We start from the raw sequence: 14,849 nt of genomic DNA on the forward strand, positions 1-14,849 counted from the left end.
TTTTTAAATCTAATAGCATTCTTACTTAATTGGACCTATTAGTAGCTTGAAAGTCATGTCACAATATACAACTGTATTTTTTTCACCTTTCATCATGCCTGGTTACATAGGGTGAATGTGCAAGCTTGTACTCATGGAGCAGGGAGGGAAGAACTTAGCAGACACCCCTGGAGCTAACGTTTAGGCTGGGGAAGAACTTAATTATTTATTCCAGGTATGCATTCATGAAACTTTCATTATACTGCTAGAACCTGAATCTGCCAATATATTAGTGGAAGAGGAAGGGGCAGTATTTTGAGACAGTAATGCCTGATGTAATTGCGCAGTGTTGTTGCTCTAACACTGGAAGCTTGCTGATAAGAGAGCTGAGTGAGCAAGTGATTACCTCCTTGGTGTAGTAACAGTCCTTTACTGGGGGTTGGGTCCTTGACTAAAGCCTTGTTTACATGATGAGAATATTGATAATTGATCGGCCTATTCTTTTTTGCATGCTAGTCTCATATCGAAAATGAGGAGGTTACTCAACTTTTGAAAACTAGCGATCGACCGATATAGTTTTTTTTATTGCCGATACCGATATTTTGGTCATCGCATATCGGTATCGGCCGATATTTTCGTACATTAATTTTTTTTTTTTTTTTTTACAGGTACTCTTGTGGAGGGATCTGGGGGTCTAAAAGACCACAAACCCCTCCTCTGCACTTAAACGCATTCAAAACGCCAAGTTTGGCTGTTTTGAATGCTGCCATTTTTTTGAATGTGGCGCCGAGTACCCGGAAGTGATGATGATCGTGTCTTCTCTTCGACGGCCGTGCAGGATGGTTGCCCGGGTCTCCCGGTGGGACAGGAGACCCGGGCGAGCCACGGAAGGCGGCGGGAGGGGGGAAGTCCCTTCCCGCTCCTTGTAATGACAGCCAAGTGGCTTCTCAGCCGCATGGGTTGTCATTATAAGACAGTCGACCGTCGGCTATGGACGCCGGTACCAGGGGTGATGCCTCTAGCTGCAGGCATCACTCTGGTACAAGAACTTTCCCTGAAATATCGGCAATATCGGTCACCTTAGTGGCCGATTCCGATATATCGGGGAAAGTGCAGATCGGCCCTCGATATATCGGCCCTCGATATATCTGCTTTGCCGATAATCGGTCGATCTCTAATTGTAATAAGTTCTTTTGTTTCTGAGCATGTGTAGTCTTGCTCACAAAAATAGTAAGATCTGTTGTGATCGTCTCTCGAAAGCTGTTTACTAATGATCAGATCGTTGGACGATCGATTTGAAAGCGGTATTTTTCATTTAATTTTCTGATCAATCAGTGAATTGAAGGTCAGTGGTTGTGCTGTTTCACAGAAGTATTAAGATCACAAGACTGGCCAAATTTAGAGCTAAGAAATACTTCAGCAGAGGGTATTTCAACTGACTCATTTAGCTTTTTTCTTATGTTCATCTTAAATCAATTATTACATTAGGGTTATAAAAGCCGTGGCTCCTCACCATTATCCAGCATTCAAGTTTCGTTATGGACTGCCATCAGTGTAAGGTAACTGGCACAACACAATGCCACAATTAGTTGTTCAGCAACATTTGTTATAACTGGAAGCAGAAAAGCAGGAAACATTGATGAAAAAAAAAAAAAAAAAGTTTTATTATGAAAAAATCTGCAGAAGTATAAAAATTGGAAATTGAATACTGATACAGTTTCTTGTGATGTCCATCTGAGATCCTCCTCAATATTCAGAGATTTGGGGTTTTTTTTTGGCTCTGTTTCTTCTAAATTTGGTAATTCCTCTTCATCTCTCTGACTTCCCCCGTGCACAAAGTGGAAATTTGTACTTGTATTCAGGAAATATGTACAGGCTCCATTCAATTCCAACTTGGGCAAAGCAGAAGAGGCAGCTAAAAACTACGAGCGGAACCCACGGCCAGCCTGAAGATAAAAGAGAGAAGAAACTACAGTAATGCTGAAACTACAGTAATGCTGATGTTAAAAAAGGACTGACAAGCAATACAAGAAGTCACCAGCACAGTTTCCAGTTACTCAACACTGGGGAACTTTTGTTTGTTTGTTCTATGTATTGTACAATTCCCTCTGCTAATTGTAAACTGATCTGAACATCCGCCATGTTTGCAAAAACCAATGACCAGGATCAAATATTGTTTTTGCTTACCCAGTTCGTGGTATAGCTAGTAGAAGTTAGCCACATTCCCCTGGAATTGTTTATAATGTTTAAGTCACTTCACACTTACCTAAGTGGCAGTCCTAGGTTAAATGAGTGTTTGGAACATACCCCAGGATGCAAAAAGTTTTGTAATTCATTGCAATCGAATGGTTTTAAATTTGTTGAATGATTTCTGATGATCTCCTTAGAATAAAGGATTAACGCACTTATGCTTCTCTAGATCCTCTCCCCATCTTCATTTGCACTGTACAATCTTTACTCAAAAGCTTTCAGAGATATTCACACATGCAATAACTTCAAAGGGAAGCTTATCTGTCATCCAAAAACTGCACTTATCCTTTAAACACTTGCAGCCTGCGCTATAGCTGAAAGACGGCTACAGCGTGGGCTACCAATGCTGGGAGGGCATCCAGAGACATCCTCCCGTGATAGCCCTGCCCCTGCATCCCCACCTATCAGTGTCGCCTCATCAGTGCAACCTATCAGTGCCACCTCCTCTGTGCCTATCAGTGCAGCCTATGAAGACCCATCAGTGCTGCCTCTTTTGCACACGGAGAAAAATTACCTGTTTGCAAAAATTATAACAAACTATGAAAAATTATTATTTTTTTTTTAAGTTCGGTCTATTTTTTGTATGTTTAGCAAAAAAAAAAAAAAAAACCCAGTGGTAATTAAATACCACCAAAATAAATCTCTATTTGTGTGAAAAAAATGATAAACATTTCATATGGGTAGTTTTGCATGACCGCACAACTGTCATTCAAAGTGTGACAGCGCTGAAAGCTGAAAATTGGCCTACCATAGGAAGGAAGGAAGGGGGTAAAATGTCCCTGTAGGCAAGTGGTTAAATGCACATTGTACTTTACCGATTACCATACTGAATAAGGTTTGTGTTAATATTCTGATGGAAGGTAACATTTAGAGTACAATACAGATTCACTTCAAACAGGAGGTACACCAAAAATGCAATTCTGTTTTTTGAGATTGTAGGGATGAGTTCATAACCCACGAGGGCTCCTCTGCTGTTTGAAATTCCAATGTGGCATCAGTGTGAAAAGCTGAGCATTAGAGTGCCCCTCCAACATTTTACCCATCCAGGCTTATGCATAGAGTCGGAGGAGACCTGGTTTGACAACATGCAGCCGAGATGAAAACCCAAACTGTCACTCTGTCATGGTCAGGAAGGGAGAGGCAAGAAATTATACTTTAGCTTCCAGACATTGAGGATACCCCTATTAGGATTACCCCCTGCCCCACTCCAACCAACACAGAAAAATGCTTAGGATGGGCCTGCTCTAGCAATTAAAAATTACAAATTTTCTTTACAGGTGGAGGTTAATGACTGTTCTCAAACCTCAGCTTTGCACAAATTAAATTATTTAAAAAGCTGGTTAAGCTCATTACTTAGTCATCTCTGAGCATATGAAAGTAAAAAGATATTCCAGCATCCCAAGGTGACTTTCATGACGACAGTTGCTGAGTGGTGTAACGCTCGGTATAAATGACTTTCTTCTACAAGATTAGAATTGATGCCGTAATATATAATTATGGGAGTCTCAGCTTGTGTATAGATCATTTTACCAATGTCACATGTAATACTCTTATTCTGCTACAAGCAGCAGTCAGACATCAGCACTCAATGTACAATAGTGGCTCTAGTGCAGGGTTTTACAATTACAGACCCCCCATAGGATTACCCTTAATGTCCCTATACTCTGTTCACCAGACTGTAGAAATCATTATCGCCAGTCCCATTAGGTACCAGTATGACTTCAAATAATGTCCAAAGTTTGGTTTTACTTTATATATTGGTATAAAGGAATAGAACCTCTGAACATTATTAGTATTGTATCTTATTTACTTATACGAAAAACGCTAATTAATAATACATAGCCTAGCTACAGTAAGAGCTATCAGCTGTTGTTTATGGGCAATTAAAATATTTGTTAATCCTGTTATTGACAATGTTACAGGCATATCATCTGACATATCAAATTGCTGAGTCTACGATCATTTTAGGTTCAATAGTGCAGAGAATCGTGTTTTATTCTGAGATCCCGAGTCCCACAGATCCTATATTATGGTTATTATGGTTTGCATACCATGATTGGGTATGGATACATTCAGTTAAGAACCCATGCTCCAGGAGATCTTTTGCCTATTTATTTAATGTTGTGTAAATGCAAATTGGCAATATGAAAAAGACCCTGACTCTTTGCCATGTGCAATAATCATTGGGCCCCTGAATAATAACTGAATGTGTTACTCTATAGCAACCAATCCTATTCAAACCTTTAATGAAAGACAACATATGAATCGTTATCAATGGGATCTAACTGATAGCTGTAAAGCACTAACAATTTGTAATTTGATAGCAGTAAAGCACTAAAACTTGTAATTTCAAGCAATTTGATAGATAGAATACACTTTCCATTACTTTTGAATATACGTATTCCTCTGAAAATCTAGGAACTCTGTCTGACCATAGGTTAAATAGTATTCATAGTCTCAGGCTTCAAACCCTAAAAAGCAATGTACACTCCCCCAACCTCTATGATGGATCTGGAAGTAGAAACTACAGGATCATGACTCAATGCACACTTGAACCATATATATGTTTTATTTTCTAGTAGCTGAAAGATAGGAAAGGTGATTATGCTTATTCAATTTCCAATGATCAGGTTGGTGGAGGACATAGGAAGCAACAAACCTGAACCAACAAGCTGAACTTCTGAATTAGGAAAATAAGCAATTATGGTGCTGAACACCTTTTGTGTTCCTGTGCACACTGCAGCATTCTTCATTATACATTATCACAAGGCTCCACAAATACATTAAAGTATAACTAAAGGCAAAATTTTTTTTTTTAGTTATGGACAGAGTGGAGAGGGATTAGAACACCTGTCAGAGCCCACGTTAGGGTGATTCATATTCCCTATTTGTCCTGTTTACCATTATCATTGAAAGTAAAAGAAAATCCCACATTTTGGGTTGTCCCCAGATAAGTAACAGGGGGGGGGGGGGGGTTCCAATGGGCACACTAGTTCTGGTGAACTGGGGGTCCCCAATGAATTTCCTTAATTTGCAGGGATTTCCTGTCACTTCCTGTTTGGCTATGGGAAAGCAAGTGAAGGAAAATGTCAGAACTGGGACACAGATGGAAAAAGAAAATCTGACAGGGGTTATTACCCTCCCTTACTCTATGCAGAATAAAAAAAGTGCCTATAGTTCTACTTTAAAAAAATCTTTGGCTTAACTGTAAATTAAAAATAATAAACATGTTCTACTTACCTGCTCTGTGCAGTGGATTTGCACAGAGCAGCCAGGATCCTCCACTTCTCTGATCCCTCTTCTGTAATCCTGGCCCCTCCCTCCTGTTCAGTGCCCCCACAGCAAGCAGCTTGCTATGAGGGCACCCGAGCTGAGTCACAGCTCCCTGTGTCCATTCAGACACGGAGCCCCACCGCCTTCCTTCCCTGATTGGCTAGCTGACTTTGACTGACAGTAGCAGGAGCCAATGTCACTCCTGCTATGTCTCAGCCAATCAGGAAGGAGAGTCTCGGTCGACTGAGACACTAGTGGACATCACTGGACAGAGAGGGACCTCAGGTTGTTGCTTAAATCAAATAATAGGTAAACATTTAGACAACCTACCGGCACCTGTCTATAACTGAAACAAGAGTACATGGCACATGGCCTGGGCTGTATGCATCCACACTGCATTAAAGTCCACAATTTTTGCAAATAAAAGCATTCTCAGCAAGCTTAATATTCATGCAGCCAGATGTTTAAGAGGCTGTCTGAGCCATGTCTCCATCAAACTGCACTAATTACAGGGGATCAGTGCCTCCCACCGCTACAGGCAGGAGCCCTGCAATGTGCGTAAGCATTTAGCTGTTTAGCCCAACACAGTGCAAAGCATTCGAACAGGAGATGCTTCTTCAGAGATGCTTTTGCATCCAAGCAGATTTAGATCCTGCAGGACCACTGTTTATAACAGGGATCCTCAAACTAAGGCCCTCCAGCTGTTGCAGAACTACACATCCCATGAGGCATTGTAAAACTCTGACATTCACAGACATGACTAGGCATGATGGGAATTGTAATTCCTGATCAGCTGGAGGGTCATAGTTTGAAGACCCTTGGTTTATAAGATTTAATAAACCTTATAAGCAGCAGGTGGAGGAACCGTTGTAGCGGCGCAGAGCATACCCTGCTGTAAGTAGTGTTTGCAAAGCCTCTTAAACATCCGTCAACATTAACCATTACTGTTGTTGAAGTCAGTTCTCCCCACATCTCAGCTGGAAAGAGCAGATTACTACATTGTCAATCGTTGAGCAAAGACTGTGAGTCAACATACACCGTGTTTGTGTGATGAGAATGACGTTTATACAGGGATAAATCTACTTCTTGTGAAACAAAGACTATTTCCCTAGATCTGTGCAGTACACCTGAAACTCACCAACGAATATTTACTAATTGAGATTTCATAACTGCCAGCTTGTTACTGGATGGAGTTTGAAGATCTTGCATCTATGACAAGATCCTTTCACTGACTGCAGAGGAGCAATCCTGGTAGAAGAGACATTTCAAGTACCAGGAAATTACAACGCCGATAAATGAGATACATTGTGTCAAACAGAATTTCACTTGATTTAGTTTAATGAGAGTTGAACGAGAAAGGACAGCAGCAACATGACACGTTGCTCTGAAGCACAGATTAAAGTGATAGAGAATCTCTGTAACAATGGGTCAGACAATTTAACAAAACACTATAAGAGCCACTTGCAATACAAGAGCCAAAGTTTCGGCTGAGGTTCCACACTGATAGATTCAACCTAGTCTTTAATATTGTCTGGGGCTCCAGAAAGAAAATCATCCCAAATCCTGCATATCGGTGACATGTCAAGCTTGAATATACACCCAAGCTATATTTGTCACTCATTACAATTAAGTGAACATGCATAGCGTTCTACCCACAATGTCAACGTGATTCTAATAAAAATTGCACATGCAAATATATAACAGAAATAAAATTAATGTTCAATATTTGTGTAAATCTAATAAATGTCCAATTAAAGTGTCCAAATATTGTATACGTAGTATTTTGTTATCTACAAAGGATCTGTGATCTCCCTTAGCTGCATCCTGTAATGATATTCTTCAAACCAACATCTCCACCAATGCGAATTATTCCCTGAATGGAAATGACCCCTAAATCAACAAAAGGCCAGTAGCACTTTAGGCAGTAAAACCTCTATTATCAATTCTGTTCTTTACTCAAACAAAATTACAGATTCCTCAATTGGCAGGTGTAGACTGACTTGGACTTCTCATATTCCTTCTTAAAAACAAAAACTCCCCCGTTAACGTGATATTGCAAAAGTGGTTGTTTAACCATTCGAGTCCTGTGTGGCATTTTAAAAAGGCACCTTGACTCAGCAGCTCCTGTGGGTCCCGATGGTTTCCAGCACTCGAACCACAGGATGTCAAGGACATTTGGACTCCAGAGATAAATCTAGTAGCTGAAACGATTAACTTATACATAAGTGTTAAAAAATGACTGCGCTAATGTCGTTCTCCATAGGTAGCGGCTAGCACCACAACCTGACAGGACATTGTGTATCAACTATTTCTATAAAACAAGTTATGCTCTAAATGTGAAACAAACATATGTCCTTTAAATGAATAGATCAACAAAGATTACATAATGACATAAAACATAATAAAGTGCAAATAAATTTAAAGTGTTCAATAAATCCCATATGAGACAAGTTTTACATTATGTGGAGGTCTTCTTGTTACTTTAGGAGTATCGGATCTTCATGACCACTTAAGAGGGTTTGTTTGTCCGAGAGATAGGGTGTCTGATTCTTGAGGATTATTCCCGTGACCATCATCCTGAAATATTTTACCTCTATGCCTGTTTGACTCAGTGCTACTGGCACCTGGGTCCATCCTTTTTGGTAAGAGTATTTATTCTCTCTCCATGCCAGTGGATGCATGTGTGACGGTGACTCCTCCATGGACATCAGTGATTCTTTGTGATTCTAATTGGAATGGCCTCCAGCTCTCCTGACTCAGACTTTTGAGGTTTCATATTTACAGGTGTACAGTATATGTGGACTTCTCTTTTTTTTGCACATTTGCTTCTGTTGCATTTTTTTGCAGATTCCTATTTATAGTTACGCATGCAAATTGTTTTGCACATTGCTTGATTCTTGCACTTTATTATGTTATATGTTATTATATAATCTTTGTTGATATATTCACTTATAAGACTTATGGTTATTTCACATTTAGCACAGCACTTGTTTTATTGAAATAGTTGATTAACTTATAGAGCTTTCTTAAAGAGGTTGTAAACCCGTACAAAGTTTTTTTTTTTTTTTTGGTAGGTAACCTGTAAGAGAAACACATAATGAGCTAGTATGCATCGCATACTAGCTCATTATGCAAGACTTACCTTAGAACGAGCCCCCGCCGTGCCGTCCGCTTACCTGTATGAAGGGCGGCATGTCCAGTCGCCTGTCTTCCGGGTTCGCGGCATCCGGCCATCTGATTGGCCGGAGCCGCGGTGACGTCACTCCCGCGCAGGCGCGCGGGAGCCGACAGTCACGGCACGGGACTCTGAAGAAACGGCACCAGCGGCCGTTCCTTCAGAGGGCATGCGCCAGTGACGTCACTGGATGCATGTAAGGTAAATATCTCCTAAACGGTACATGTTTAGGAGATATTTACAGTACCTATAGGTAAGCCTTATCATAGGCTTACCTATAGGTAAAAGTGTCCGAGGAGGGTTTACTTCCTCTTTAATAGAAGCTTGCTGTAGAAGAGTATGTAAGCACAATGCTTCCACAATGGGTTTTCATAAGTGATTCTGTTCCTAACTATCAATATATAAAGTAAAACCAGAATATTGACATCACTAATGTGGGATCAGTGGCAGGCAGATATTCCAACCCTGGATAGGGAGTCCTTGGAGGAGAGTTTTTAGGATAACTCCAAGTTGGGCATTTTATCGAGGGAAAAGTTAAAGTATAACTAAACTTTTTTTTTTAGTTTTGGATAGAGTAGAAATAGATTAGACCACATTTCAGTTTTTATTGCTGTCTGTGCCCCCATTGAGGACATTCAAACTACCTGATTTAAAAAAAAAAGGAGATTCAACCTCTCTAATTCTCCTCTTTACTATTATCATTGAAAGTGAAAGTAAAAGTAAAAGAAAATACCAACATTTTGGGTTGTCCCTAGAAAAGTAAGTGGGGAAATGTTCCAAAAGGGACACTGGTTCTGGTGACCTGGGGGTCCCCAAGGAATTTCCGTAATCTGCAGGGATTTCCGCTTGCTTCCTGTTTGACTATGGAACAGGAAGTAAAGGGAAATCTCTGCAATGGGACACAGATGGTGAAAAAAATCTGACAGGGGTTATAACCCTCCCTTACTCTATCCAGAATGAAAAAGAACAATTTGTCTGCTGTTCTACTTTAATTCAAACAACATTTTTACATAGAGTGTACTACACACCTCATAGGCTTCCCAGAATCTACCTGTAGTCCCCTGATTGTAATCATCACTCTTTCCATTGCTACATTTTTCATATGTTTTGTTCTGCCCTAGGGTGGCGCAGCTCTGGACGGAGGTCTTTTATCTTAATAATATCTGTCTACAACTCTCCCTCTCATTTTCCCCTGATCTAGCTTTAACGGGCATATATGATGATGAGCAGAGACCTAGGAATACTAAGCTATTGCTTTCTTATTTATTGTATTATGTTAAGAAGATGTTAAGAACTTTGTGAGTTGACCTCCCCCTCTCCTCTCTCGCTGGCTTCATGGGAGTCTGCAGTTAATGAGGGACTGCCTACGTATAAGTTAACGTACATTAGCAGGAACTGCCCTAGAAAATATGACAAAATTTGGCAGCCATGGTTGGCGCAATGAACACTCCCTTTCTTTTTATTTATTTGAGGTTTTGTGTTTTAGGATCTCTTTGTTGGTTCTACCCCCCCCCCCCCTATATTTTTCAATTACCTTTCTCAGGGGTTATGCTACTTTGATGTTTAATGTACCATTTATGTTGGTGTGTGAAGTATGTACTACTGGCCATGTGATGTTTGTCATTATGCTGACATGTACCATCTTGATACCTGCTGTTATTGTACCACACACATATGTTAAAGAGCAATCTAGGTTGTTATAAAAAAAAAACAAAGAAAGAAGTGTGCTGGATTGAATTCTTCAGCAGTTCCAAAAGCCAAAGGATTGATCAAGAGGATTTGGACCACACTGTACTTTCCTTCAATATAGTTTGTCTCAGCCTAGGCTGCACCCATTGCGCCAAATTGACCATTTTTATCCTTGCCATGGTATATGACCTGTGACATGAACTTGTCTCCCAAGGCCTCAAAGTTTGACTGTTCCTCACCCAGTTTTAGACCACATACACCGCTGTTTCTGTTTTAGTTAGTGCCTGTGTTTCAACCTACATTTGAAATATGATAATCATTAGCACCTTCTTAGTATAATTCGTTAATCATACAGCTGACTGTAATCCAAAAAAGTCCCTGTGCAAATGTAAGAGTTAATGCTGGTTTAAAGCCAAAGAGTAGTCACACCAAATATTGATTTGATTTAGAATTGTCTTGTGTTTGTTTACTGTGCATTTTGTAAATTGATAAAAATAAACAATTAAAATATACATTTTTGAAAGCATTCCTACTTTACACCATTTCTTCACACGTGTCTAAATCTTTTGCACAGTACTGCGTGTGTGTATATACAGCATGCCTTGTAGCAATTGTTCAGGCTGGTGGTGTAATGGTTTGGGGAATATTTTATTGGCACACTTTGGGCCCCTTAGTACCAACTGAGCATTGTTTAAACACCGTGGCCTATTTGAGTATTGCTGCTGACCATGTCCATCCCTTTATGACTACAGTGTACCCATCTTCTGATGGCTCCTTCTAGAAGGATAATGGCCCATGTCACAGAGCTCAAATCATCTCACCACTGGTTTCTTGAACATGACAGTGAGTTCACTGTACTCCAATGGCCCCCACAGTCACCAGATCTCAATCCAATAGAGCACCTTTGGGATGTGATGGAATGGGAGATTCGCATCATGGATATGCAGCAACAGATCTGCAGCAACTGCATGATGCTATCAAGTCAATATAGATCAAAAACTCTGAGGAAGGTTTTCAATACCTTGTTGAATCCTTACCATGAAGCCAGGCAGTTCTAAAGGCAAGAGGGGTCCAACCTGGTACTAGCAAGGTATACCTAATAAAGTGGCCTGTGAGAGAGTGTGTGTATGTATGTATGTATATATATATATATACACATACACACACATATATAAATATACATACACATACAGATGCAGTTAATGCCCTTTTCAACAGAAAAATAGTCACTGCCAAGGTGTGAGCAGGTGGTTGCTGCCCCACAAAGAGCAGCCACTTTGTCTAGTCAGGGGTTCTCCCTTCCCAGAATAAAAGTACCTTGTTGTAATTTTAATTGAGGAGACAATCAATTATTTACTATAATTCTTATACAGGAATCCTGAGAGATTTCTGTTAAATCGCATATACTCTGGGAGGGAACTTAGGAAATAAGACAATTGAGGTAGTTTCTATCTGCCCAGCATGGAGATGGTCAATGAGCCGAAAAGGTATGAAGGATGTGCCCAACCTGAAGGGTGAAAGAAGGTAGAAGCTCGCACAAAGCGAGGTTATTGTTGCTGTTGGAAGACCTTGTTTGTATAGCCTGGGAAAAAACCTGGATGGCCTATGATAGGTGTCTATGGGAAAAGAAAACCCAATATGCCTGCCAGTTTAAAATATCTGTTTAGTTTGAGAAGTGTCGGTTCTAGCAAAGGGCACGATTGGTGGATAGACGAGAGTTGGACACTCAACAAGGGAAGGCCATCAAAGGGGAAGGGACCAAATCCTGCTCCAGTGAGACCCAAAGCTTGTGAGTGTCTGCACCAGTCAATCGCTCTGGTCATGTGTACAGCTCTATAATACAGTGCAGGAACCGGAAGGACAACTCAACATCTCAGCTTGGGCCGCTACAGCAGAGATCTTTGGAGACAAAACAGTTTTCCCTGCCAAATGTATTTAATAAATGTCGCTCTGATTGTCCGAAAAAACTTTTGCGGTATTTTGATGGGTAAGGTCTGCGGGAGGTATAAGAGACGTGGCATGATGTTCATCTTAAGGACACTGCCTCTGCCAAACCAGTATATGGCCAGAGCTCTATATTTCTCAGGTCAGCTGATAAAGGTCAGGTCAGCTGATAAAATAGACAGTAGGACATGAAAGTTTAGCTGGAAGATAAGGTGAAAATCAGAAGGAATTTTAGTGTCCAAATACTGAATGGCTTGTGGGGCCCAGCGAAATGGGAAATTATTAGTAAGGTTGGTGATGGCCTGTGAATGAGGGTGACATTAGATGCCCCAGATTTTTTCAATTTGCCCTTTAGATTTGAAAGTTCTCTATAGGTGTGTAGTTCCGTTAATAAAACAAGCAGTGCTCGGGAGTTTTTTTACATTTAAAAAAGCGTGCTGAATTTTAGGAGCCATAGATTTATTAGGCATGAAGCCTACTTGGTTGGGATTTATAGTTTTATGTATTACTACAAAAAGCAAAGTGCAAACATTTTAGCTATTGATTTAAAATGTACTGTAAGCAAGGATACTGAGTGATATGAATCTCGATGCATCACATCCTTATCTGATTTTAAAAAGTCATCAGTACTGCCTTATACATATAGGCAGGTAGTGAGCTAAGCTCAAAAGATGTGTTAATAGTATCTAATAGTAATCGCAAAAAAGTGTTTTTTTTTTTTAAATTATACACCTCAGCCCAAAGAACACAACAACCCCCCCCCCCCCCCCCCCAATAGCCTTATTGTTAGGTAGTGTAGCCAAGGCTCTTACCAGCTTTTCCAAGGTTAAAGATAATCTAATGGCGCTTTTCCACTGCATGGAACCGTAACGGTTCGGCACGCTTTTGTGCTTTTCCACTGCTGGTACCGCATGGTATAGGGTCGGAACGGTTCGGTACGTTACGGTATAGGTTTGCTTTTCCACTGCATGGAACGGTACGGCTCTGAAAAAACAGTACCTACTCGATTGTGGTTCCAACAGGTACCAAACTGGTACCATATCCCACAATCCTTTGCATGCAGTCACTACTAGCCACTGATTGGTCAGAGAATCCCACCCACCCCGTTGTTATCCCACCCATTTAACTTTAGTACTACTTTTGTGGAAAAGCAAACCTATACCGTACCGTACCGAACCGTTCCGACACTATACCATGCGGTACCAGCAGTGGAAAAGCAAACCGGGCCAAGCAGGGCCAAGTAGAGCCGAGCCGGTACTAGCCGGTACTTGCAGTGGAAAAGTGCCATAAGTAGTTACAATTTTCCACCTCCATAACTGGTAATGTTAACTGTACTAAAGAACTACCTACATGTTTATCATAATCAACTGTACAGTAAAGGTAGAAGAAACCACTATGCCCATTTCATTTGCTATTGCCCCTATATATACAGATAGCTGCAGAACATGTTATAGTTGCTAATAGATGCCTAACTTTATCCTCATCTGGAGCAGGGGAAGAGGAGCTTTCTCGGCTATGCACACCCTCTTCCAAGCATGCCTGAGCAAAGGGCAGATGGACTCCAGGGAGTAAATGCTACATGAATCATCTGCCCTTACTCAAGATGGCTCCAGCTAGAAATGCTAGGCCGGTATTTTTCAAAGCGATTGCTGAACAAAATAAAGCATGGGATATGAATGAATGGGTGTGATTGCTTTTAATATTAAACATGAATTAAACAACGTTTTCAGTTTGTGGTGCTCAGATACCATTTAGTTCTGCTTTAATACAATGTTTCTTTGGGAAAATGTAAAGTTATGCACTTGGGGTCTAAAAAAAAGCATGCATCATACATTCTAGGATGAGAATTTTGTTCAGCTTTAACCAATTTGCCGCTGCTCACTAGAGCTCTACTGCGGCAAAGTGGCTCGATAACGTCTGGCGACGTAGACCTACGTCGCCACTCGCCAGAGATTCCCCTCTCTCGGCGGCGCGCTCGCGCTGCCGGAGGCTCGCTCCCGCTGTATTCAGTCACAGCGGGAGTCGGGCCAGGGGAGGAGCAGCGACGATCGCCGCTGCTCTTCCCCGATCATCGGGGAATCGAGTGTGGAGATCCGCCTGCTTGTGTAAACACAAGCGGGCGGATCTCCTAAGTGACAGGCAGGGTCAGATTGCAGGGTTCAGCATAGCTGAACCTGCGATCTGTCCTTGTGTCACATAGTCCCCTCCCCCCACACACGTTAGTAAGCACCAGGCATACATTAACCCCTTGATCACCAATAAAAATTAACCCCTTCCCTGCCAGTGTCATTTTTACAGTAACAGTGCATATATATATAGCACTGTTTACTGTAGTAATGTCACTGGTACCCCCAAAAGTGTCAAAAATGTCAGTCAAGGGTCTGATCTGTCTGCCGCAATGTAGCAGTCCCGCAAAAAAAAAATTGCAGATCGCCGCCATTACTCGTTAAAAAAAAAAACACCAAAAACGACAGAAATCTTTCCCTTAGTTAGTAAACGCAATAACTTTTGCGCAAACCAATCAAAATACGCTTGTTGC

At 40.9% G+C, this 14,849-nt stretch overlaps 1 protein-coding gene across 1 annotated transcript in view; it reads right to left on the reverse strand.

The window, feature by feature from the left end:
* Positions 1 to 1,667: 1,667 nt before the first annotated feature.
* The window catches only part of HHAT (hedgehog acyltransferase), a 651,154-nt gene continuing 637,972 nt past the window's right edge, over positions 1,668 to 14,849 (reverse strand). The window contains exon 12 of the mRNA XM_082249768.1: positions 1,668 to 1,925. Within this exon, the coding sequence (XP_082105894.1) occupies positions 1,789 to 1,925 (137 nt within the window). The 3' untranslated portion in view covers positions 1,668 to 1,788. The remainder of the gene's footprint in view (positions 1,926 to 14,849) is intronic.

Source organism: Pelophylax lessonae, assembly GCF_965119305.1.
Source record: "Pelophylax lessonae genome assembly, chromosome: 3".
Lineage (NCBI taxonomy): Eukaryota > Metazoa > Chordata > Amphibia > Anura > Ranidae > Pelophylax > Pelophylax lessonae.